Source organism: Heliconius melpomene, chromosome 8, assembly GCF_056956725.1.
Source record: "Heliconius melpomene rosina isolate 202511_hmr_F chromosome 8, ASM5695672v1, whole genome shotgun sequence".
Lineage (NCBI taxonomy): Eukaryota > Metazoa > Arthropoda > Insecta > Lepidoptera > Nymphalidae > Heliconius > Heliconius melpomene.
The window spans coordinates 5,281,188-5,306,420 of record NC_140396.1 but is presented as its reverse complement, the minus strand read 5'-3'; the positions used below and the strand labels follow the sequence as shown (position 1 = coordinate 5,306,420).

Genomic DNA, 25,233 nt, shown 5'->3' with positions numbered 1-25,233 from the left:
TTACAACGTCCTGATAAAATACGAATCCAATTTCTAGAAAATTTACTTTGCTTAAGATGAGAAAATAGTTTAGGAATGCTATCTTTGGCCTCTATCTTGCCTTTTTTGCCTTTGTAATAAAGAAGATTTCAGCTCTTAGAAATCTTTAATGCTAGAATAATGTTTGTGAGGAAGCTGTTATTTTATTTAGGTCTTGTTATTTTAAGAAACAAGCTAAATAGATTTCATGATATGCTTACGCAATTTTCAAATTGGTAGCTTTTCAGTGTAATTTCAATATAATTGTTATTATATTGTAAAAGACCAGCCATAGTTCTATAAACGCGATAGGTTCTGGGTTCGATTCCCACTGAGAGGAATGAAATATTAAATATTGTCGTTTTCTCGCTCTGGCAACAAAGCAAAATGCGGCGTTGAGTTCCTGGCGGCGTTGAGTGGCCTCAAGACGTAATGGTTTCTTAATTCTGGAAAACGAAAATGTCTTAATGGAAACGGAATGTCTTAACACTATGATTACAGCTTGAACCTGATAAAAATAATATTGGATATTAATTTCAGATTAATCCACATGGTCTCAAGAAAAATGCTTTTGACAGAGAAGAACAAGGACATCCTATAAGGATCCTGTTTATTCCTTTTGAGGTAGGGAACCCTAAAACTATATGAAAATATAAGAATAATACTTACATACGACATTTAGCTTCAGTTGATCATCAATAGATTTGCTGGGTAGGGCGGTGTTTGACGCGACGCACTTTATCGTCACGCCGTGGTCCTCTGGCGCTGGTGTGAATATTAGTGTGCTGACTGTCCATGTTTCGTTTTGATGTTCGCTTACCTAAATGGAGAGGCTAGTTAGGTTTTTTTTAGCTTCACGCTGTTTCCCGCCCCTAGCATGGGAGACATAGGGAACCTATAGTTAAGACACTCAACAGTTGATATTTACTACCTTTTGGTGCCATTTTTATTATCCATTTTTACTTCTTACATATTTAAGATATTTTTTTAAATAAGTTAGTTAGTAAGCAGTTATAGTTTTTCTGTCAGCATCACGCTCTATACCTTATGTAGCAGGATAGGCAGGGAGAGCCTTATGGTAAGACATTCCTCTTTACACTTTCCACGGAATTATGAAGTCTTCGCGTGTTGAGTGGCGGAACTTAACGCCACGCATTGACACTAAAGGCGAAGAAAATGAAATTTAGTTTTTCAAATACAAAATACTTACTTTATCCTTATCGAAGCTTCGGTTGTCTTTGTACCAAGTAATCTGTGCGGGAGGCCTGCTGCCCTCAGCCACGCAACGCAGCGTAGCAGCAGACCGCGCGAGCAATTGTTGCGGTCGACTCAGTAATGACACCGAGAATGGTGCCACTGGGTAAAATATTAAATATTTGCTTAGAAATGGGCTTCATTGCATAATGACGCGGCTTCGCCCGCTTAAACCTATTGTTATATAGCGAGTTACTGAAAAGTTTTACCTAAATCTGTTAAGCAATTTCTTAGTGAAAGTGGAACATACTCGTATATTCATTCAATAACATTATTCTTTATCTATTTTCTAGGAAAGAAATTAAACTTTGCAAATATTTATTTATATTTAAAACTAATATTTTGTAGTTAGAATTAAATTTTAACTGCTTTGTAGTTATTACCAGCTAAAATAATAGTTTATTGTAGACGATTGCTGAAAATGGCCCCTCTGGGCGTATTATATGAAATACAGTGCATGTACAATTTATTATATGCACTGTATTTCACATTATATTTATTTAGAAGTGTATTTTATTATGTCAGTTAATAATAATGATTGAGATTTTGTACGTATGTATGTGTCTAACTACCTAGGACGCAAAAGTCCGTGCAAAGTGGAATAGGTTGAGTAGGAAGGCAGACCCTGGTAATAGCCGGGATTATATTAAGCCAGGAAGAAGAAGAATTAAGTGTATGTGAGCTACTTAATGAAACTTATATTATTATCGCATTTTAAACATTTATGTAAATATTTTTTTTATTGAAAAAGATACGGAACATATTTTTATTAAATTAATAAAATTTTTAATAATTAAAAATAATTTTATAGAAATAATATTTCTAAGCGACACACCTACCGCTGAAATAAAAATAATTTACTAAGCTATTTTACGACAATCTTCTTTGAACAAAACACATTGTTATACAAGTCTTATTTGATTTTTAATTGTTCCTGTCGACACAGACTCATACAATGATGAATGAAAATCCGCTTAGCACAGACTTCTATCCCAAAACTCTACCTCTATATAAAGCTACAAAATTTTCACATTTCTGACCACCATTTTTCACATTTTTGACTACCCGAAAACTTTACACACTGTTGCCGTATTAACTCTTCTATTGGCTTATATCAACTAGTAACAGGCTTTTATTTTTACACGTGAACTATAACAAAAGAAGATTTAAAGCTTAAAAGGTTTTCGGGGATTTGATTTGAATTTTTCTTCTTTTGTTTTAAAGAATCGAGCCTGAAAGACTTTTTCCAATTTTTGTATTGTATATGTAAGTCGTGTAAAAATTACATAATTTTTTTCAGCTTTAACCTAATGTTAGGACACTCCACTCTCCACTTTCAGTTGAATAATAGAGGCATTGCTTGTTCAGTGACAAAACTAAACGACGCCGTTTGCTTCGACACCAGAGCGAAGAAATGAAAATAACTTAGTGTCTGTAATTTTTGAATTTTTGAAATATATATATTCCTCATACTTTTGCCATTGAATATGGACCTAAATATCTTACGTTCATTTGGAAAGTTATTTTAATTTAAAGTGTTCGTATTCTAATATCTTGAAAGAATCGGTAACAGAATCTCCGATTCATCAATAATTTAGAAATAGTATAAAAATAATTTAATATTATAGCATAAAAATGAAAAACGAAAAAAAACACTAGTCACTTACAATTTAACTCGAGTCTAACGGCCTTCTCTTGCGGAGGAACCAGATGAGTATTGGCAGCTCGGCACTTAAATGTTTTATTGAGATCCTCTCGTTTTACATGTTGGAGCTCCAATCGATTCACAACCACGTGAGTGTCAGTCTTCTCTCCTATGTACTGGGGCGCTGGTGTACCGTCTATCAGCCAGGAGACTACAGGCACTGGCCGGCCTAAAGAAAATAAATAAAATTATCTTTAAGAATATGCAGTATTTTTTTTCAGCTTCACGCTGTATCCCGCACACAGCGGGGTAGGCAGAGGGGACCTAGTGTTACTCCTGGTTGATACTCCGTTCCCCACTTTCCGCCGAAAACTGGAGGCATTGCATGATAAGTGGCGGAATTTAACGCCGCGCTTTGCCTAATTAAAGTGATAGTAATATTTTTCTTAATCGCATCACAAAAATCAACTAAATAATACAAAATTGCTTATTACGTTGCAAAAATTAATTCTAATAAAATCTTTTGTAAAACTTAAATTCGTGAGAAACAATAGCCTTTGGACATACACAATAGCAAACTTTGCTATCTGGAAAACTGAAACTGAAACAATAAGCGCCAAAGTACTGACAAAGCTATCAGTTATTTTATTTTTGTTGGAAAATTGACAAAGGTTCAAAGGTTATATTAGTTCTACTAGTGAAGTAGCCATTGAATAAAATAATCTATTATAGAACTTTTAGCTTATTAAGTTGAATTTTATATTTAAAGCTTAATTTATTATCATACAGTATTACAAAAGAATTAACATAAACAGTAAAAAAAAGTTTTTGAATACGTTTTTACTATTTTTATTCATACGGACATTGCACGAACAAACAGAACACAATTCAACTATTTCGTTGATAGAAATAATAAATATATTAACAGCAAGAATTCACAGAAAAAACCTGATGTAAGACACTCTGTTCTCTGCTCTCTACTTAAAATCGGGACTCATATTTATTTACAAGAGGAGAAAAGTAATAAATAAAAGTAAAAATATTCTCTTCCCTCGAGTGAAAATTGAACCAATAACCATCGCTTTCGCAGTTAAACGCTGTGACACTGCGATAAATATTTTAAAACAAAAAATACTTTACGTACTCGGTACTAACTTTAAAATAATTTTATTTTCCAGTAAAATAGTATGTGATAAGACTTTTTTCCACATATCGCGATAAGTTTCGCAGTTAAAGTACTTATTATGAGGAAGTCAGCATTAAAGCCTGGCAGAGGTCCAGGTAGGCAAAGACTTTACTCATAAGATGTGCTATTTAATGAAAATGTCTGGAAACTTTTCTCTAGAATGTTCGCGTTGAAACTATTATAATAATATCGTGTCGAGCGTTATTTTGTAGGTTATTTATACATAGTTTTAGTTTTTAATAAATTTATATGTTTGCTTTTTTTTTATATAGAAATATTTTTCTAAAAACAATTTTATAATATAATTTTAAACAATTATAGTAGTCATTAAATTTGCTAGAACGGTTTTATTCAGTTATTATTAAAACTCATTTATCATCCATATACTCGTACAATACAAAAAAAATCCATAACTAAAAGTATTATTCATTAAAAAAAAATCCATTCAATATTTTTAACAAAATATAAATTTCCACACTGTAAATGGTACCAATAAACGAACATCACTAATTGGTGTATACCAAATAATCCACATATAAATACTCCCAATAGTTATAATATTGACCTGGTCTGCCTCGCTGCATCTGCACACAGGCAAGGATAATCGGTAAAGGTACAACGAACCCCAAAAACAGGTGCACTACAAACTCTTGCATCATTGTTTTTAAGGCCCAAAATTCGATGCAATTATATACCTTTGTACGCGGTCGACTGTACTGGCGCAACGCCAGCCGTCCATACTGCGGATTTTTCAATGAACCCATTGGAATGGAATATCTCTCCGAATGTTTCCATAAAAGAGTCAAGCAATAGAAAAATCGAAGAGTGGTAATTTCAGTTAGCGGCGGGGACGTGCCAAATGCATTATCGTAGCGTGAATTATTTTTTGTTGGGAAATATAAAAACGGTTTGGTAATATTTTGACCCATTTACCGTTACCGTTTCTTGAAATTAAATTATGCGTTTTTTGTGAAATTGCGTAGTAAAATATTAGGTTGTATATTCTTTGAAGAAATTGTTATTAAAGATAAATAATGCTACTATAGTATAAAAAAATATTATTTATATACATTTTATTTTTTATAGCTTCACACTATATTCCACACACTGCATGCCTACCGATTTGATAGGCACCTGGCCAGGTTCCCAGAGAATCTAAAGGTAAGACAATCCGTTCCCATTAAGACGTTTCTGTTCCTCACGTTCTGCCAAATTTTTCGAGGCCTTTGCCTCGTTATCAAAACCAAAAAATTATAATTATGAGTCGAATAACACATTAAAAATGTTAAGAAATCGTCGCATTAACAGTCACACGCCTCAAAATGTACATGTATGAAAATGAAATAAGGTGACAGATACCATTTCAATGTGCATCATACTCCATGCTATGATGGATGCGATGAGTATTGTTCTTGATATGTCAATGTGATGAAAACTTGACAATCTACCCTGGAGGTATACCCCGAATACAATACCTGGCCGAGAAATGTTCTCATACCGAAGGTGGAAAACCAACACAGGCAACGAGATCGAGCACTGTTGCAATAGCTGTACATTTGTACAATGATAAATGAATTTAGAATTGCAGCTGTGGTCCGTTATATTCTGAACAACGTGCCGTTTTATCATTTTAAGATTTTTTCTAATGATAAAATATTAAATAATAATTACGAATATTTTAGGGAGTAAAAAGGTTATTAAAATGTTATTAAAACGCGACAGGTTGTAGGTTCGAATCCCACTCGGGAAAATTAAATATCTAATATGATATTTTCTTGGCTCTGGTAACAAGGCTAAGCATGGCTTTTAGTTCAGCCACTCAACACCTAATACGTCCAGAATTCTTCAGAAAGTTGGGAATAAAGTTTCTGAACATTAGAGTCCTTCTAGATTACTTCTGCTTATCCTAAAATGTGCAGGATACAACGTAAATCTGCAAGAAGAAATCATAATTCATATATGCTTATAATAAAAAATATTATATGGTATTAGAATCTTACCGCCACGTACTTCACAGACGAGCACTAGTGCCGAGCCCTCCTCCAAAGGACCGACGATGCCAGAAACGTCAGCTCCCGATTTGTCATATAACAACATTTGATGGGGTGGTACTAAAATAAAAACAAATATTTAGTTGTCTTATTTTATAATATTTTAAAAATTCAAATTTTATTTCCTAGAATATAATTAGACAACAATCACTTAAACTAGTGTTAAGACACTCCGTTTCCCAATTGTTTAACGTTCTTTTTTTTCAAAATTTCCATATAAATACATTCGTAATGTCTCCAATAGACATTGTTCAATTTAAACCATGTTGACTTCTAGTACCAATCTCAGATGGCTAGTCTCAAATATTTACTGACCTATCTCGAGACCAATCTAGTGGTTGAGCTATAAGATCATCAGTATTAGGAGTTGGTCTGATTGTTTAAGATGCTCTGCCCACCCATCCTACACTTGACCCAGGTGAATGGAGCTTAACTCAATTAATCTATTGGTTGAAATCGAGTTATATATTCTCATATAAAATCTCTATGAGGTCTGTCGTGGCATAGAAGCACAAAGTGATTCTGTAAACACGACTGGTTCTGGGTTCGATCTGAACTTAAGGTATAAAAATTTTATGTATAAGGTATTTAAATTTATATTTTCATTTCTTCGCTCTGGTGTCGAGGCAAAGGCTTCAGATTTTGGCGGAAAGTAGATAACGGAGTGTTTAAACACTAGGTTCCCTCTACTTACCCTGTGTGTGGGATATAGCGTTAAGCTGATTAATAAAATCTTGGTTTATATATGTATATTATTTCATAATACGGTAAAGCTGACTATAATTCCTATTCCCCTAACAGAAAACCAGATGGCTTACACACGAATTAGATAGAGAACCTCATCCAGTTAGTTTAACCAGCTTTGAAATATAAATGTTCTAGCTAGAAATAGATTTAGCTTATTTATATCTAGCACTATTTCGTACCGACTGTATAAAGAATCATTTTTAACTTGTTAAAAAGTTAAAAAGTGTCATACATTTTTTTTCAGCTTCACCCTTTGTCCTGCTGATAGCTGGATAGACAATGACAACCTGGTGTCAACATCTTTGTTCTAGACTTTCCACCCCAATTATAGAACTGCTGAATGACAAAATCCGTCGCCTTCTTACCAGAGCAGGAAAATGAAAATAATTTATTCCCTCGAGGATAGAACCCACAACCATCGCGTTTGGAATCAAACTGTCCTACTGCATCGCGACGATCTAACAATATAACTAATTATATATGAACCTTAGATGAATAATTTACAATAAAAATGAAAATTCTACTAATATAAACTAAATAATAAGGCCAGTCGTTCGCAGGAGTACAAAGTGACTGTAAAACCGACTGGTTTTGGATTCGATTGCCACTCGAGGAGATGAAATATTTATTTAAATTTATATTTCCATTTCTTCGCTCCTGTGTCAAGGCAAAACGCGGCGTTGAATTCTGCTTTCTACGACTCCAGAATTCGGCAGGACGTGGGAAACGGAGTGTTTTAACACTAGGTTCCCTCTACCTATCCTGCTGTATGCGGGATACAGCGTGAAGCTGATTATAAACTAAATAATATAATATTTATCACGTTTAGTTGTAATTTTTACTTCCAATATAAACAGTCTTAACCTAAAGAAAACAGAGGGAACGACGTTGGGAGGGAAATAAAGAATTTTCTTATTATTTTACCGCGTCCTTAATACCGTTGATCGGCTTACAAGATTATAAGATATAACATTGCCGTCTACATTATTATTTCGAATTATCATTTTTCGCATCATATTGTCATTACACGTATTACTAAGGAGAATTTTTATCTGATTTCTTTTTGTTTTGTATTTTCTTTTGAGAAGGCAGAGGGAAGCTAGTGATATGTCACTTTATTATTTTTTTTCTTCTTAACCTTAACGTATCATCCCATATGTAGCAAGGTAGGCAGACCTTGTGACAAGACACTCTTCCATTTTCCGCTATTGCTTGTTGAGATGTGGAATCCATCCCCGTACAGTCGTAATATTGTGCTATTTATTTCCACGCTGTATCCCTATTAGGTAGGCAGAGGGAACCTAGTCTTAATTCATACTATCTTAATTTTACTCTGTTCTCCATTTTCCGTCGATTTCTGAAGGTTTTGCGTGTTCAGCAGCAGAACTTTTCAATTTGTATAGGTATTGATTTTACATAAAATGCAACACACTAGAAACATACTATCAAATTTGGTCAGAAAAGTATATTAACTCCAAGTGGAGTTAAACATGCAACCATCGCATATAGTAAAACAAGTAACGACGACATTGACATTTTCTTATCTTAGTAAAGTTCCTTTGGTTTTTATTTATAAGTACGTAAGTTGATTAAATTGTAAAAAAGAAAACGTTTCTGTTATAGTTAACCTTTAAGTATGGACGTCGGGTCTCACAGACCCATCTAGGTCTACGAATTCTACAAATCGGCCACTTCTCGGTGACCTCCGCCACTGAGTCGCTCAGTACCTTTCGTATTAATGACAAAATGAATGTAGATAGCAGTGGTTGTGTCTCTGGGTTCAAAACACGTGAGTATTTAACTTTCTAAACGGGGCCTGGGTCTGTCAGACCCGACGTCCATGTTTTCCATACACAATGATTTCAAAACACCATATATTTTTATAATATTACAAATTATTATTTATTTTTATAATATTACAAAAAAAAAATTATTATACTTTAATATTTTAATTGTATTATTTGTATTCAAATGTTTTTATTGTTATATGTCATATATTATTTTGCATTATTTGTTATATATTTTAGTAATATAAATATTATTTACGTAAAAAAGATTCAATTTTTTTAGTTTTTATGATAAAATGGAAAAAAATGATCGACTAAGCACGTCAGGGACAAATATATCGGTACTTTATAATCAACATCAAACAAAAGAATTGGACAACGACATTTTACAAAGAAAATAGCACTTTATCAAATAAAAAGACGCGTTTCGTATACTAAACTACTCTAAGAATTGAGAATGATTTTGACTCGCGTTTCGCGATCTGATCTATCATTTATTGAACATGAAGCTAAAAAAATAGTTTTGGGTTCTTGAAAAACAACAACAACACTTTGTCCCCAAAAGATATATAGAAAGACAACACATACTTATGTTGACTGCAATCGTCCTGTTAGCCAACAATATTGAAAACCATTGTGTATCGATGTTCAATTGTACCTTATCTTGAGGTGTTGTCAAAATTTTTATTTTATACCATAAGATGTAATTTCTTTATTTTTTTTAATTGTTAGACTTTATATTTTGTTAAAAAAATATTTATTTTATTATCTGTCTTTTTTTTATAGTAGTATTTTCTTAAGAGTCATCCCGTGTGGCCAAAGACTGAAATTGTGACTTTAAGTTACTTAAATCGTTGTGATGCGTAAAGTTTAATAAAAAGCGATTTTATTTATATTGATTTTGTTTGATTAGAGGCTATTCATATAAACTAAAACATAAAATTGTCTTCTTCCTTTAAAAAACAGACGGAATATGACCAATAAATACACTGGTCTGACAGACCCGACGTCCATATGTGTGTTATAAAAAAATCACGTCCATAGTTAAAGGTTAATGGAATATAATTCTAGTAATTTCTTTTTAATTAATAAGTAGATATACAACAAATATTTATAACTAGCGGCCCGCCCGCGGCTTCGCCTGCGTGAACTACTTTTTTTATTAATTTCTGTCTCCATCGTCCTAGATCCTACGTCCTATAAGTGACGTCCATGCAAAATTTGAGATTCCTAGCACATGTAGTTTCTGAGATTTCGTGATGAGTGAGTGACCTTTCGATTATATATATATAAATAGATATATTATACAACATTTTAATTTATATTAAAATCGATAATAATTATCAATATGGGAATAATGGAAGAGAAACAATCCAACAAATTCAATTATCAAAGACAAGACATTTAATGAAACACGAAATAACATAAAAGAACGTGAGAATCTCACGATCACGAATTCGATAGACTCGTCGAACAATAGCGTTATTCTCCATTATATCGGACAGCTCCTGGAGAAGTGGTGTAACTCAGAATGGATGGATAATGGATTTTTTAGTTATTCTTCAATTTTATTAATTGATATCAGCAATAGCCGTATAACTTTGTTTTTATCTTCATGCTGTATCCCGCACTCAGCAGGGTAGGCAGAGGGAACCTAGTGTTAAGACACTCCTTTCTGCATTATCATAGTTATTAGTTATTACTGTTTTATTGGTTATTATTTAGTTATTAATAGTAGATAATATTTCAATTTTAAGATAAAAATCTGAACAATGCTTCTTAGCTTACAGTAAATTCAGGAGCAGTTAGGCGAAGCTTTTATTAACTATTTTTTAATCGTTTAACAAACGTCTGTATAATTCTCCAGAAAAATATTTTCAATAGTTAAGCCATTTTCGTTTAAACAATCCAACGTTTTCATTATTAAACATTATAAAATGAAATTTGATTTATAATGGTGTTGGCACACCTGATTACTGATAACACTGCGGGACGGTCCCTTTGATAACAAAAGATTCAAAGTAAATTGCCTCTCCTCACAAGTTGTCTAATGGATTCGAATGAGCACATACGGCATGTAGGCTTACTTTAAATGCTTTGTTCTGAAAAGAAATTTACTTCCCTCGCCCCCTTTGCGCGTCTGTCGTCGCTTTCAATGGGGTAATTTGTTTGAAAAGCCCACCGTAGTTTGCTCTGCATTTAGAAGCTTGTATGGAATTGTCGTCTTTGATGCACGTCCGGAGGTATGTGTGCTTATATTTTTTGATATTGCAATAGTCCTTTTTATGGTTTTTTTTTAAGAAATAATTTAAATTATTCCCTTGTATGTAAATAATTTTAATTTTTTTTAAGCGACAGAAGTAGATCAATGAGCCAGACGAATTAAGGCCGTTGATAATCATAGCACAGTAGCACAAGCGAGTCACTGTATACGGTTATGAGTTTGGTTCTCACTGGGGTGAATAAATTAATCTTTATTAATATTTACATTTCTTTGTTCTAGTAATAAGCAAACAACTACACACAATACCTCGAAAATTCAGCGAAAATTGGGAAACGACGTCTTTGACTACTACTATTATTAGGTTCCCTCTACCTAACCTGCCAATTGCAGGATATAACGTAAAGCTGCAACAGCTTAAAGCTTCACCAATCACACTTCACCTATTCAAACTTTTACATAGTATAAAAAGTTACTTTTTTACCAATTCAAATCTAATTTCCTCTTAAATCCAACCTGTCCCCAGCAGATTTTATCAGCGTCATCGCTGGCGTTTTTATGAGCGTGGTCTGAACGTCGACAGTTCATAATTAAAATGTCCGCGGAACGTCATTACCCGCCCGCGATGCTCTCGCGATTCGTTCGTAATCACTAAATTGATTCTCTGTCGGTTTCTCGTGGAACTGCCATTTGGGGTGCTTTTATACTAATTTTGGTTTTATTTTTAGGTATTTTGTTATATTTTTCTAGACATTTTGTTTGTTTTTTTTTCTCAGTCGGCAAGAGTCGGCAGAGGAAGCCTAGTGTGAAGACACTCCACACCCTACTTTTCGGTGAATTATTATGGCAAAACTCAACACCGCGCCTTGCCTTGACACCAGAGAGAAGAAATGCAAATATTAAATATTACATTTCCTCGAGTAGGAATTGAACCCCAATCTGACGCGTTTAGTTACACGCTTGTCCCCTGCACCACGACTGCCCTCTTAATAAGTGACAGAAGTACAAGTAAATTAAGTAAAAACATAGAAATCAATTGCTTAAAATATTTAACATAAACAGTATAACATAATTATTTTAGAAGATAACTTACCTATTACTATGAGTCGTATTTGAAAATTCCTCGTTGGTGAATTTTTAAAGTCAACACGACATCTATAAATCCCTTCGTCGTCCAGTTGTACCGAACTTAACGTGAGAGATGCCGGTCGAGCTATCGTAGCGAAGTGGGCTCTTGGACCGAAAGCTCCGGGTTCAGACCATTGCAAGGCTTTGTCAAAAGACCTCCCACGGACGTCGAAACTGGAAATAAAATATAATTTTAATATAGGTTTTGCTATAAAAACATAAAAATCTATACTGATATTATAAAGCTGAAGAGTTTGCTTGGTTGATCGCGTTAATCTCAGGAACTGCTGCTTCGAATTAAGATGTTTGTCCATTGTTTTATATTGAATAGTTCACTTATCAAGGAAGGCTATAGGCTGTGCTAAGCGCGTATATTTTTTTAGTTATTTATAGACAATAACGCGGGCGAAGCCCCATAAAAGGTCTTTTATAAATAGAAATATATTTTATACAATAACATAATCATCATTATCAGCAGCCATCTTTTGTCCACTGCTGGACATAGGCCATCCTCACTTCTCGCCATCACACTCGATCCTTAGCTCTTCGGAGCCATCCGCTTCCCGCCAATCTCTTTGTCGTCGGTCCATCCGGCAGGTGGCAATAACATACATATTTACAATCTTAAAAAGCACAATCATATATGTATTTATTGTATATTTATTATTTCGAAAACTTAACGTTTTCTTCAATAAAATATATTATTTTCAAATAAAGAAATAATTCACTATATTTTCCGATAACACTATTACAAATTACATTTCAATATTCCACGAAAGCAATTTATTAATGTCTATGGTAAAGTGATAGTAGAAATATATCGTACTAGAGGGACGTATAACATTCTAGCATTATATGAAAGAAATAATAAACACGCAAAACGGTACTCGGCACTAGTATATCAATATTGTTCATCCGAGTTGAAATAACGTTGGAATTTTTTATTATATACAAAAATAAGTCTTTTGTACTTCCAAAATATTAATAGCCCCGAAAAAGGCAGCAAGTTACTGGGAAAAATCACCATAAAAAGATTACGCGCGAAACAATCACGACGGCCGTTCCAGTTTAATAAAGGTGGGGTAAATTGCCACATGGACCTCCTAAATTTATTTTTCCCAGCAAAAATTCTGTCAAATTCTAGAATAAAATAAGAAGGCGACGGTGAACTTTTTCAATTTCCGGACAGGCTACGTTTCTCAATTTTCTTACTTTCATCCTAATATAGCAAGAAGCTTTGGAAGATGATTTTATTGTGCCCTGCTGTTCACAGGTAGATTTGACAATTTAAATAGGCTTTTTATGATAGCATTATACCCGCAAAACGGTCGTTTCGTTTCGTTATTATCGCGTAGATACTTATAATTGCGAATCTGTGTAATCGTTGGCGTGAGCTGGGAAATGGTATTTTCAATTTCGTTTTCCGAATAAATAAGTGGTGGATTACGAGTGTATTTAAACGGATAAGGGAAATGTTCATATTATTTTCTTGGAGGTGAAAAATAATGGACATGGAAATATGTAATGTTTTAAATGTATAAGAATATGTTTTTGTGTATACATACATATTTTATCTTTTTATTAAATACACAATGCTTTAAAAATTCCGCAGAAAGTGGAGAACGGGGAGTGTTAACACTAGGTTCCCTCTGTCTACCCTGCAATATTCGGGAAATAGTGTAAGGCTGATTTTTATTATTATTTGATTTTTAAGAAACACAGCAATTTACAAACATCCCGTACAAAAATAATATTGAAAAACCAATTAATTACAATCAAAGGAGCCATCACTTAAAAACACATCGGAAATTATTAGCTTGTTTCAATAGAATTCAAAAAGGTCTTTCCTGGATCGTAAACATTTTCAGCCTCCGACAAAAGATAAAGATTTTTTTTCCAGCAGTGGCTAATGGAAGTCGTAAGTGCTTTCGAGGGCTAATTTGATGTTTACGATTGAATGGCGCTGCCCCCTCGGAACTTGGGGACAATAAAAGGTTGGGAACCCCGCAAATCAAGTGTGATCGGTAACGAGCTCGCGTGAAACGTCTTAAGTGCGTTCCGTTGTAAGTGTATTTTCTACGCTAATTGGATAGACTCACTCGGCTTCCGTTTATCCGTTTAAGGTGACGCCAACGGTTGATTAGCGCCGACTTAACAAGCTTAATTATTTAGTTGTATGCTGTGAAAATTTTATTGTGTAAACAAATTGAGTCAGTCTCGATGGTGTTTGGATTTACATCTATCTAAGTTGATTTAAAAAAACCTACTGTTAAGACACTTCGCTCCTCACTTTCCGCCGTATTCTGGAAGCTTTGCTTGTTGAGTTGTGGAAGTCAAATCCGCGCTAAAGCCTCGATGGCTCTTTTAAGTTTATTATTAATTTGTGAATTTAACAAGTCTTATATTCCAAAAAGGTTTTTTAGATAAATTTTAGAAAGGTTTATATCAATAATAGCAGCGTTATTTATCAATTTTGTAATTTATTTTAGTTTAGTTTTTATTTTAGTTAGTATTTATTTTAGTTTAGTTTAGTGATAATTTTATTATACCTCAATATAAACAAATAATTTGCTTAAACATCACTTGGTAAAAAAATAATTAAAATTAGTTATAAAAAATTAAATTCTAGATTATTATATTTATTCAGAATTATATTAAATTAGAACTTATAAAATACCTGAATATAGGCTTGCCACCGCTCTTCCTAAACCATAGTACCATGTACACTCGATCCTCATTTGTGTCTGGAGTGACGTCGCAAGGCAGAGAAGCAGTACGTCCCAGCACCGCGTCCACGTCTACTGTAGACACTGCAAAGAAAAAAATATATTATCATTCTAAATATAAGCTAACAAAATAACAGACAGATTGAATACTAAAATAGTTATTATTTTAAAAGATTCTCAACGTAATTAAGTGGAAGTGTAAATAGTGTAAGTTTAAAAAATATGTAGGTATCTAACATATAATTATGATTTATATCTCGACAGATTTTACTTTAGAATTTAATTAAAATTAGAAATATATTACACTTTAAACTTCCGATTTAGAATAAAAGTTATCAATATCCAAAATAAAATAAACACATTATTATAAATTGTTTTAAAATACGCCAACTATATTATTAAAAAATATATTTAAAATAATACCTATATACGTTTATAACAATTAATTTAATTTTTTATTCATATACTGTTCAATAAACTAAATTAATTGAATATTAGAATGTGAATGACATTTCAAAATGGCGGCAACAAACATTTTTTTTAATTGCAAATGATTGCACGTATTCAGCCTACTATTTGTACATTAAATTTATTTCATTTATTACTTTTTCTTTATTTACGTTATACCTTTATTACCTTCTATATTTTTATCTTGTTTTAACTACCAAGAAAAATCTATATTTCCATTAAAAACGAAACGTGACAAGTCTTCACGCTTCGTTTTTTAATTGAAAAATTGTTCTTTGTCTTTTTTTGACAAAACCAACTAAATGAAAACTTAATTTATTCTGTAATATAAAATGACAAGGTACATATTATATATTTCATATACTACATAAGTAGTATTGTTTTTAACATATAAAAATGCTTGGACCAAAAAAGCGGGTTTGCCCATGTTTGCACTTTACACATCGGGAGTCAGTCCACAAAGCTGCCTTTTTATATATGGGCAATATTACTATTTGCACTAGACCCGCCATTGCTCAATTTATAACACTCTAATATTGTAGACATAGAGTAATCTTTTTTATAGCTTCACGCCGTATCCCGCACATAGTGCTCATAAGGTAGGCCGAGGGGGCCTGGGAACCTAGTGACAAGACACTTCCGTTCCAAACTTTGAGACATTGCTTGTTAATTGATAGAAGCGAGGAAAAGAAATGATTAAATATTTCATTCTTTTGAGTAGGAATCGAACTCACAACCGTCGCGTCGCCTTTACAATCGCATGCTTTCGCCCCTGCTCCACGACAACGTTAAACGTCTCGGAGTAACTTTTAAGCACACTAATAATCTTAAAAGAGAGGAAAAAGGCTTCCATCATTAGATTTCTTTAATTTCCAAGACTAAAAAGTGTACATTTTAATTTACTACTTGCGTAGATATCAATCTACTTCGTTAAAAATATTTTAAGAGTCACTGTCACCAGGGTCTAGAAAGACACTGAAATAAAATCTATTATCTCAAGATAAGAAATAAAGCATAAGAACACTTTCCTACAGATTATAATAGAATAAAGAAAAAAGTATAGACAGGAATCCCTCGTGTAATACATTTATTCATTATGCAGGTAATTTAATGAAAACGGTGAATTGTTGGCGTCGGTGCTAAACTGGAATTCCACAATTATGTTATTATTAACAATTATGAAAAAAAAATTTTTTGCGTCACGCTATATGGAAGAGGGAACCTGGGAACCTAGCGTTAAAACGTTCCGTTCCCACTAAGACACTTCTGTACCCGCCTAATTCTGGAGGCATTACGTGTTGAATGGCGGAATTTAACGCCACGCTTTGCCTCGACACCAAGGCTATTACAGATATTTCATTTCCTCGAGTGAAGATCGAGCCGAGAAACAGTCGCATTTACACACTTGAACCCCTGCGCCACGAATGGCGTCAGTATATATTTAAAATTCCTATTAAAACACTAATCTCGTGCAAACATTTTTCTAGACACTTTAATGCATAAAAAATGGACAAATAAAGCTTCTTAATAGCTCCGTTTTATTATCAACATTTATCTCGGCTTAGTTAATTGGACTTTTCTGCTTGCTCTCCATACATAATTTATGAAAATTTTGCAACAAACAATTTTTTTTGCCATTTTTTCATCTCACCAAAGATGAAATTATAGAAACTCTTAGGCATTTTTTAGATATAAATAAATATAACATTTTAGATTTTTTTCCCAGCTTATCACGCTGTATCGCTGTAAGACACTCCGCTTTCCACTTTCCGCCAAATTCTGGAGACATATCAGTTCTGACGACACCAGAGCGAAAAAATGAAAATATAACATATTTCATTACCTCGACTGCGAATCGAACCCACAATCTTTCGCGTTTACAGGCACGCCTTGTGCCCCTGCGCCATGACTGGTCTCAATTTTCTTTCGAACCGTTTATTATAGCTAACTTATGTTAGTGTTTGAACAAATATGGGTTCTATATACATTTTACAATAAAAATCAAATTCACGAAATTCTACACTAAATAATGGCATCCAGTCAAGCAAAATATCATACTGAATTTCGTAGCCATTCTTATTATATTTCACAAGAATTATAGACTTTCTATATTACAGAAGATTTACGTTAGTAATGAACCAAAAATAACTAATATAATATTAGAGTTAAACCACAGATAAATATTGACCGAGTGTCCGCCGCTCAGGTTGGCATTTGCAACTTTAATAGATATTTAATTTTAAGCGAGTTTAATGAACCTATTCAAGTCCTAACCTTAAAATAAGCAAGCTTGGTAATATAATGAAAATATCCAAGCTAGACATGTTAAAAATTTTGTAAAATTTTGTGGTTTTATTCTATTTATAATACGAAACTTACTTGACATAACCAAGGATAAGATATAAGGATAGATAGGTAGAAATCCCGGGTGGCAATCGAAAAAAAATCGATGATGAAGAGGAGGATATTAATAATATGAGGCCATTGTGGCAGAAGAGTATGACTGTAACGCGACGGTTGTGGGTTCGATCCCCACTCGTGGGAGTGAAATATTTATTTACGTTTATAATTCCATTTTTTCGCTCTGGTGTCAAGGCCAAGCGCGGCGATGAGTTTTGCAAGTAAACACGCAATGCCTCCAGAATTAGCCAGAAATTGGGGAACGGAATGTCTTAACGCTAGGTTCCCTCTGCCTACCCTGCTGTGTGCGGGATAAAGCGTGAAGCTGATTTATTTTACTTTTTATAAAAATATTTGTAAGTATGTATTTCAAAAGATAATTCTACTTACGCAAGCCGTAAAATTGGTGACCCTAATAATGTAAGAACAATTTACCTTTAAATACGAGCAAAGTCAAAACTGAAACGACTCAATGATTTTATTTCACCAAGCATCCATAAATATCGGACAATCTTTGCAGGTGTTGTTTTTGTTTATATTATTATGGGGAACGGAGTGTCTAAACACTACGTTCACTCTGCATACCCTGCTATGTGCGGGATACAGCGTGAAGCTGATTTTTTAAATATTATTATTAGAGAAAATAGAATATTCTTTTTTTGAATCATAATATTAAATCATATTATTTATTTTATTTATTCATATCTCCTTATTTTACGGAATAAGCAGATTTTTTAATTTTCCTAGAGGGAGACCTCGGTTGACCTTCGAAAACACAGTATCAAAGATACTGGAGGAAGGTCACGTAAAAAACATGAGAACCCTCCGGAGGGCATGTATGAAGAGGTTGATGATAGTGGACGAGGCGAAAGAGGTATGTAGAGACTTCATCTCTCTGTAATATCAAGAATGACACTTTGCTAGTTGTTCGTTGTTGTTGTTTAATTTTCGTTTTATTATTTTCTCGCACATAACCGAAGAGAATTTATTATCGTTTTAGGTTAATAGTAGTTAACAGTAAATACAATTTGCTTGATCGAATCATATTTAGTTAGAAAAATAAAAGTTAGTTGTTACATAGACACTAAAAAACTAAAAGGAAACTTCCACAAGTTGTAGATTCACTTGAAAGGCTTCAAGGAAGCTGAAACAGGCTTCCCTTGTATAAGAACTTAAGTCCACGCCTAATTAGATTCATGTAAATAAGTAATTTTATACTAAGTTTATTAAAATGATGTCACATATTGATTAACACAAGCCTGACGTAGTAAGCACTATTGTTTTAAACGCGATTTTTGGGGGTTCGATCCCACCTTTTTTTTAATATTTACAAAATTATTTATCAATGGCTCTCTCTGCTTTGAATAGGTAAGATTTTTAAATAAACAAGTTGATGAGAACGTATGAGTTAGTGGCGATAGAGCTTGGACTGTATCCAAGAGGCGTGGGTTGAATTTTGCGAGGTAATTTTTATACGTTTTGTAAAAAAGGAAAATTTAAACTGTTATAATCGGATATGTCCTTATAACCATATTAAATAATAAACAACGAATAAGATTTAAAAGGACGAATTATGATGTTAAATTTTACAAAATATTCATCAAATATAGGTAAACTTAGTATAAAAAACAACTGCATAATTTTTCGCTTTAGCATAAATAACCCGCGATGTTTATTTCATAGATGTATTATTACAAGCTACAGAAGTGCCGCGTCAAATTGGCCTAAAAACGGACTCTAGCACGCGATCTTTTTACATTAAGTCTATTTTTAAATGAAAATCAAATATATATTTAAATAATGTTAATAAATGCTTGCGATTTTTTTTATATTAAATATTAATAATGAAAACTATGAATAATTGTTTAAGTAATCTGATACCAACGGTATTTATGTACGTACAAAAAACATACAGTCCAATTGATAAATTGATAACCTCTTTTTTTTAAATCGGTTACAAAATCTAAAAGCAGTAATTTTGTCGATCCAAAGCTCCAAAAAGCCTCAAAATATGTCTTACTCTGTGATGTGGTTCTCTGGCGATATTAAAATGAAAACATTCTTGACCTCGTCGTTTCAAATATAATTAACTGAATGCAAAAATAAATTTAATTAATTAATTCTGAGAAGTCATGGTGCAGGGGCACAAGCATGTGACTAAACGAGATAGGCTGGGTTCGATTCCCACTCGAGATAATAAAATATTTCATATTATTATTTCTTCATTCTGATGTGGAGACAAAGTGTGGTGTTGATTTCGCCACTCCACCAGCGATGCCTCCAGAATTCGTTGAAAAATAGGGAATGGAATGTCTTAGCTCTAGCTTCTCCCTGCCTACCCTGCCGTGTTACAGCGGGATACAGCGTGAAGCTGATGTAATTATTTTATTAATTATAACTAAAACAAAAATGAAGAGTTAAGACCGTATGTTATTTCATCTATCAAACTGCCGTTATCAATAGAAACTGAACGACGATAACCATATTGTAGTGACATCCAAAATCAATTACGATATTCGAATCCATCTCACGGAGAGGAACCGGTCAGTCCTCGGGGACCGCCCTCCGGCGACACGTGACCAGCATTCCTCTGATGATATTAAAACAATATTATTTCCCCTTTAGTTGTTTAGTTACACATAATTATTTCAGCAATTAGTAAATTTCCGTTGGAAAATTATGGTAGATTTGGAAGTTTTCGAATAAGTTATTTTTAGGTATAAGGGTCTAATATGAATAAAAAAATATTTAAATTCACGCCCATAACAAGGTGGATAGAGAGAGCCTGGAGACGTAGTGTTAGAATACTCCGTTCCCATTAAGGCACTTCCGTTTCACTTTTTACGAAAAATTCTCGAGGCATTTAAAAAATTAAAAAAAAAAAATATTTCATTCCCCCGAGTGGGAATCGAAAGGTTAAAGTTACTAGCTTGTGTTCCTATACCTCAAAGACTTCAGGCATTAATTCAAAAATAATACATAGCCTATAAATATATATAAATAGGTCTTTAAAATAAAAAATTTATATCAATAACAGTTCCTACTTTAAAACTTCATCTCTCCATAATATTAAGAATGACATTTTGTTTACAGTATAAAATAAACTACAACCAATTTAAAATATTTACCAGTGATACAGTTTCTCTAGGCAAGTTGACATTGTACAATCGTTACTTCCAATAGAAATGAGAAATATTTACTTAAGCTTCCTAGCTAGAACGTTATAATAAAGGAAATATTAAGTAAATTTATATTTAGACAGGAATCAAGTTAGTTTGTTTTGTGAATAAAAAATAATTTCTGAAGAGAGGAGTATAAAATTAAAATCATTATCATTAATTATTTAACATTTTGAATTGTGCCGCAGTGACATAAACGTGTAACTGTAAACGAAACGGGTTGTGGGTTCGATTCCCACACGAAGAAATGAAATATTTAATATTTTCACTTATTCGCTCTGGTGTCAAGCCAAAGCGCAGCGTTGAGTTCCGCCATTTAACGTGGGCAGTGGAGTGTCATAGCACTACCTCTGCCTGCTTAAAAAAACTTAATAATCTTTTCTTTAGAGCCATAGAACTGTACACAAGAAGTTAAACCCAACAAAAACCAGAACATTGCGGTATGTTTGTGTAAATAAGCGAAACGAAAACAAAAAGTGCTGCCACCAAAGAATTTGTAAGTCATAACTCAATAGTACATTCACTGCGGAGGTAACGGTCTATTTTTTATGAATAAACCCTCGTCACGCCATGCTTTTGTGGGTTATGGCTTGTTTAGACTTGTTCCGAGTGGCGTAGGAATGTGAAATAACTTGAAAAATCTCTTTTCACCATGAAATCTGTACTTCACGCTATCCCGCATACAGGAGCGTAGGTGGCGGGAACCTAGAGTTAAGATACTCCGTTCCCCATTTTATACCAATTTTTTCGAGGCATTGTGTGTTGAGTGGTAAAACTCAAGGTCGGGTTTTTGCCTTGGTGCCATAACGATAAATAAATAATAGGAACGTTAAATAACTTGTAAAATCTCTTTTCACCATCTGTACTTCACGCTATCCCGCATACAGAAGCGTAGGTAGCGGGAACCTAGAGTTAAGATACTCCGTTCCCCATTTTATACCAATTTTTTCGAGGCATTGTGTGTTGAGTGGTAAAACTCAAGGTCGGGTTTTTGCCTTGGTGCCATAACGATAAATAAATAATAGGAACGTTAAATAACTTGTAAAATCTCTTTTCACCATCTGTACTTCACGCTATCCCGCATACAGAAGCGTAGGTAGCGGGAACCTAGAGTTAAGATACTCCGTTCCCCATTTTATACCAATTTTTTCGAAGCATTGTGTGTTGAGTGGCAGAATTCAAGGTCGAGTTTTTGCCTTGGTGCCAGAACGATAAATAAATAATAGGGATCGAACCCACAACCCACAGGGCACACAGGGCAATTGTGCCCCTTTGCCACGAAGACCTGAAATCTTACAGGCTTAAATAAATTACGAGCGCGCTGTTTTCTCTTACGTTTCCTCAGAGAGGCAGAGTTTGCTAATTAAATTGACCTAAAAGGCACTACTAGTTACAGAGTGATTGCTGTTTGAACAGCATTATCGTGTAAGCCAATATTGCAGATGAAGCTTAAGGTATTTGAATTTCACCTGCATCTGGGTTTTAAGATAAAACTGGTAATATGCTGGAGCTGGCTTTGGATGTAAAGACAATTTTGTTGTGTTTAATCATCTTTGAGTTTTTTTTATTACTTTGTATTTTTATTTTACTAGTAAATTACATTAAAATCAAAATGTTTTGTTCTTATACTACAAATTAACATTCACTTCAACTGTATTTATCCGAAAAAAATATTCTCTAATATTACAAAGAAATTTCAGGCCAGTCGTGGTGCAAAGGCACAAGCATTTGACTGTAAACGCTACAGGTCGTTGGTTCGATTCCCATTCGAGGAAATGAAAAATTTATTTTTCTAATTTCTATGCGGTAGTGTCGAGGCAAGGCGCAGCGTTTAGTACTGCTACGTAACACGCAATGCCTTCAGAATTCGGGGGGAAGTTGGGAGTGCTGTCTTAACACTAGGTTCCCTCTGCCTACCCCGCTGTGTGCATCTTCTTCATATTTATTTATTATGGATAGGGGAGTTTAGATACTTTAAAGCATCATTAAATCATTTTACTTCATAAACACCATTGAGAAATGGCCATATAATAGACACAAATAAATAAAGCCATAAAATACCATAAAAGAGGGGCTCGGACCCCACTTGGTGAAACGAACGTTTTATTAAGATCTTTTATTGTTATTTGATTGGAGCCGGGTAATTAATGTTGTAATACAAAACTATTAAACCTGTGGTAAGTATTTTCTGCTTAACCAGAGGTTATGAGTTCAATTTTTGTTTCTAGAGATATATTACTTTTATCATGTCGGTTAATTTTTTTTTAGCATCACACTGTATCCCGTACATAACAAGGTAGGTATATCTATATATATAAAAGGACTTGTCCTCACTGACTGAGGTAAGACGCACGCACAGCCGTAACCGCTGATGGTAGAAACCTTAAATTTGGACAAAAGTTAACTTTCGTATTCTGGACATCCACTAAGAAGGGATTTTAAAAAATTATAACCCTAAAGGGGTGAAATAGGGGTTGTAAGTTTGTATGGAAAAAAATTTAAATCGGCACCAATTTTTATATAATTTGAAATTTAGATTTTTAAAAGTATTTAATTGAATACATGTTTCATAGTTTTCTAGAATTCTCCCGCTAAGGGTGCAAATAAGGGGTTGAAAGTTTGTATCGATTTTTTTTAATCGGCACCAATTTTTATAAAATTTGAAGTTCAGACTCTTAAAAGTATTTAATTGAACACATGTTTCATGGTTTTCTAGAATTCAACCCCTAAAAGTGCAAATAAGGGGTTGAAAGTTTGTATGGAAAAATCTTCAAATTGCCACCGATTTTTATAAAATTTGAAATTTCGACTCTTAAAAATATTTTATTAAACACATGTTTCATGGTTTATTCGAATTCACCCCTAAATAAGCTAGCGAAGCTGCGCGCGTCCGCTAGTGGGATATAACTTGGGAACCTAATGTTAAGACATTTTATTCCCATTAAGATATTTCCGTTTCCCACTTTCCATGAAGTGGGAAACGGAGTGCCTTAACACTAGGTTCCCTCTGCCTACCCTGCGGGATACAGTGTGAAGCTAATTTTTTTTACATATATTATTAAAATATCATAGTTTTTAAGTTTGAAGCCTTGACGAGGTGTCGTTGCTTTGCTAGAAAAAAAACCTTAACATTCAACTTCTCTTGCGTTTTAAATAAATAAAAATTCGCTTGCCGTAAGTTTTCTCTTTTAATAAAAAATCTCTTTGAAATGGCACTCCCTAATGGTTGTTTGGCCTCTCGAAAGGTAGACATTTGCATGATTTTAATTAAATTCAATTCCCAGAAGTGCAATAAATTTAAAAAAGTTTTATGGCCCGCTATAAACTAATTGTAGTAACGTGCTTAGTATTAAAAAGAATAATACAATTAATATGAAAAGGCGTTTATTTCTTTTAATTCATAGTTTTGTCTATAGATATTATTTGTTTATTTTATATTACTTTTATTTTTTACTAGCAACCCTGTCACGGCTTCCCCCGCTTGGATCACACGATTATTTTTAATTAATAGGTATATTTTTTTAATGCTCTTATAATTATTTCTAATGTTAAAAAATGTAATACCTTCATAATTAATTTAAATGTTAAAATTAAAAATATTTTTTATGTAGTTCCTTTATGTGTTTATGCAATATCCCGCATATAGCAGGCAGAGCCTTGTGTGTTGAGTGGCCGAACTCAACGCCATTTCGCCTTGTTAATTAAGCGAAAAAAATAAAATATTAAATAATAATAATTCTCGAGTGAGAATCGAACCCAGAACCGTCACTCAACAAATAGTAATTAAAGTTGACATACTATTACCTCAAATTAAACCACTTGCCATTGCTAACTCAAATCACAAACACTAATTACTACTTAAGTGACGCAAACACAAGTGTAATAAGTGTTAATTAGCAACTTAAAGTGTAGACTGAAGTGACGAGTGACGTCACCCGTCCCCTCCATACTTCATTAAGTATCAGAAACTTATATGTAGTTCGAACGTTCGATAAATGCCGACTCAGGTGAGATACGGTTCGTTAGGAACGAGATTCCAATCGTCGCTGATATATCGATCGTACTTTGAGTGATGTTAACTGTGTAGAGAAAATTTATGTGGGTAGAAGGTAATTATATTATTGTTTGAAGTAAAAATTACTGTAGTTCTTTTTTTTAATTTCACGCTTATCCCGCATATAGCAAAGACACAGGACACTTCCGTTACCCACTTTCCGCCAAATTCTGGAGCGTTGAGTAGCGGAATTCAACACCGCGCTTCGACTCCCTATCAAAGCGAGGAAACTAAATAAAATATTTTCATGAATATTTCATTTCCTCGAGTGGGACTTGAACCCGCAATCTTTCACGTTTACAGTCATATTTTCTGCCCCTGCGCCACGACTGGCCTCAACTCTTAGAAATTATATAGGCAGTACAGCAT

The 25,233-nt window shown here is 33.5% G+C and overlaps 1 protein-coding gene across 1 annotated transcript in view; it reads right to left on the bottom strand.

The window, feature by feature from the left end:
• Nucleotides 1–25,233, bottom strand: part of LOC146536819 (neural cell adhesion molecule 1-like) — a 121,063-nt gene that overhangs the window by 30,568 nt on the left and 65,262 nt on the right. Inside the window, exons 2-7 of the mRNA XM_085188971.1 lie at nt 14,715–14,847; nt 12,003–12,211; nt 6,104–6,214; nt 2,940–3,146; nt 1,229–1,374; nt 688–838 (exon numbers count right to left, since the gene is read on the bottom strand). Coding sequence (XP_085045097.1) covers nt 688–838; nt 1,229–1,374; nt 2,940–3,146; nt 6,104–6,214; nt 12,003–12,211; nt 14,715–14,847 — 957 coding nt within the window. The remainder of the gene's footprint in view (nt 1–687; nt 839–1,228; nt 1,375–2,939; nt 3,147–6,103; nt 6,215–12,002; nt 12,212–14,714; nt 14,848–25,233) is intronic.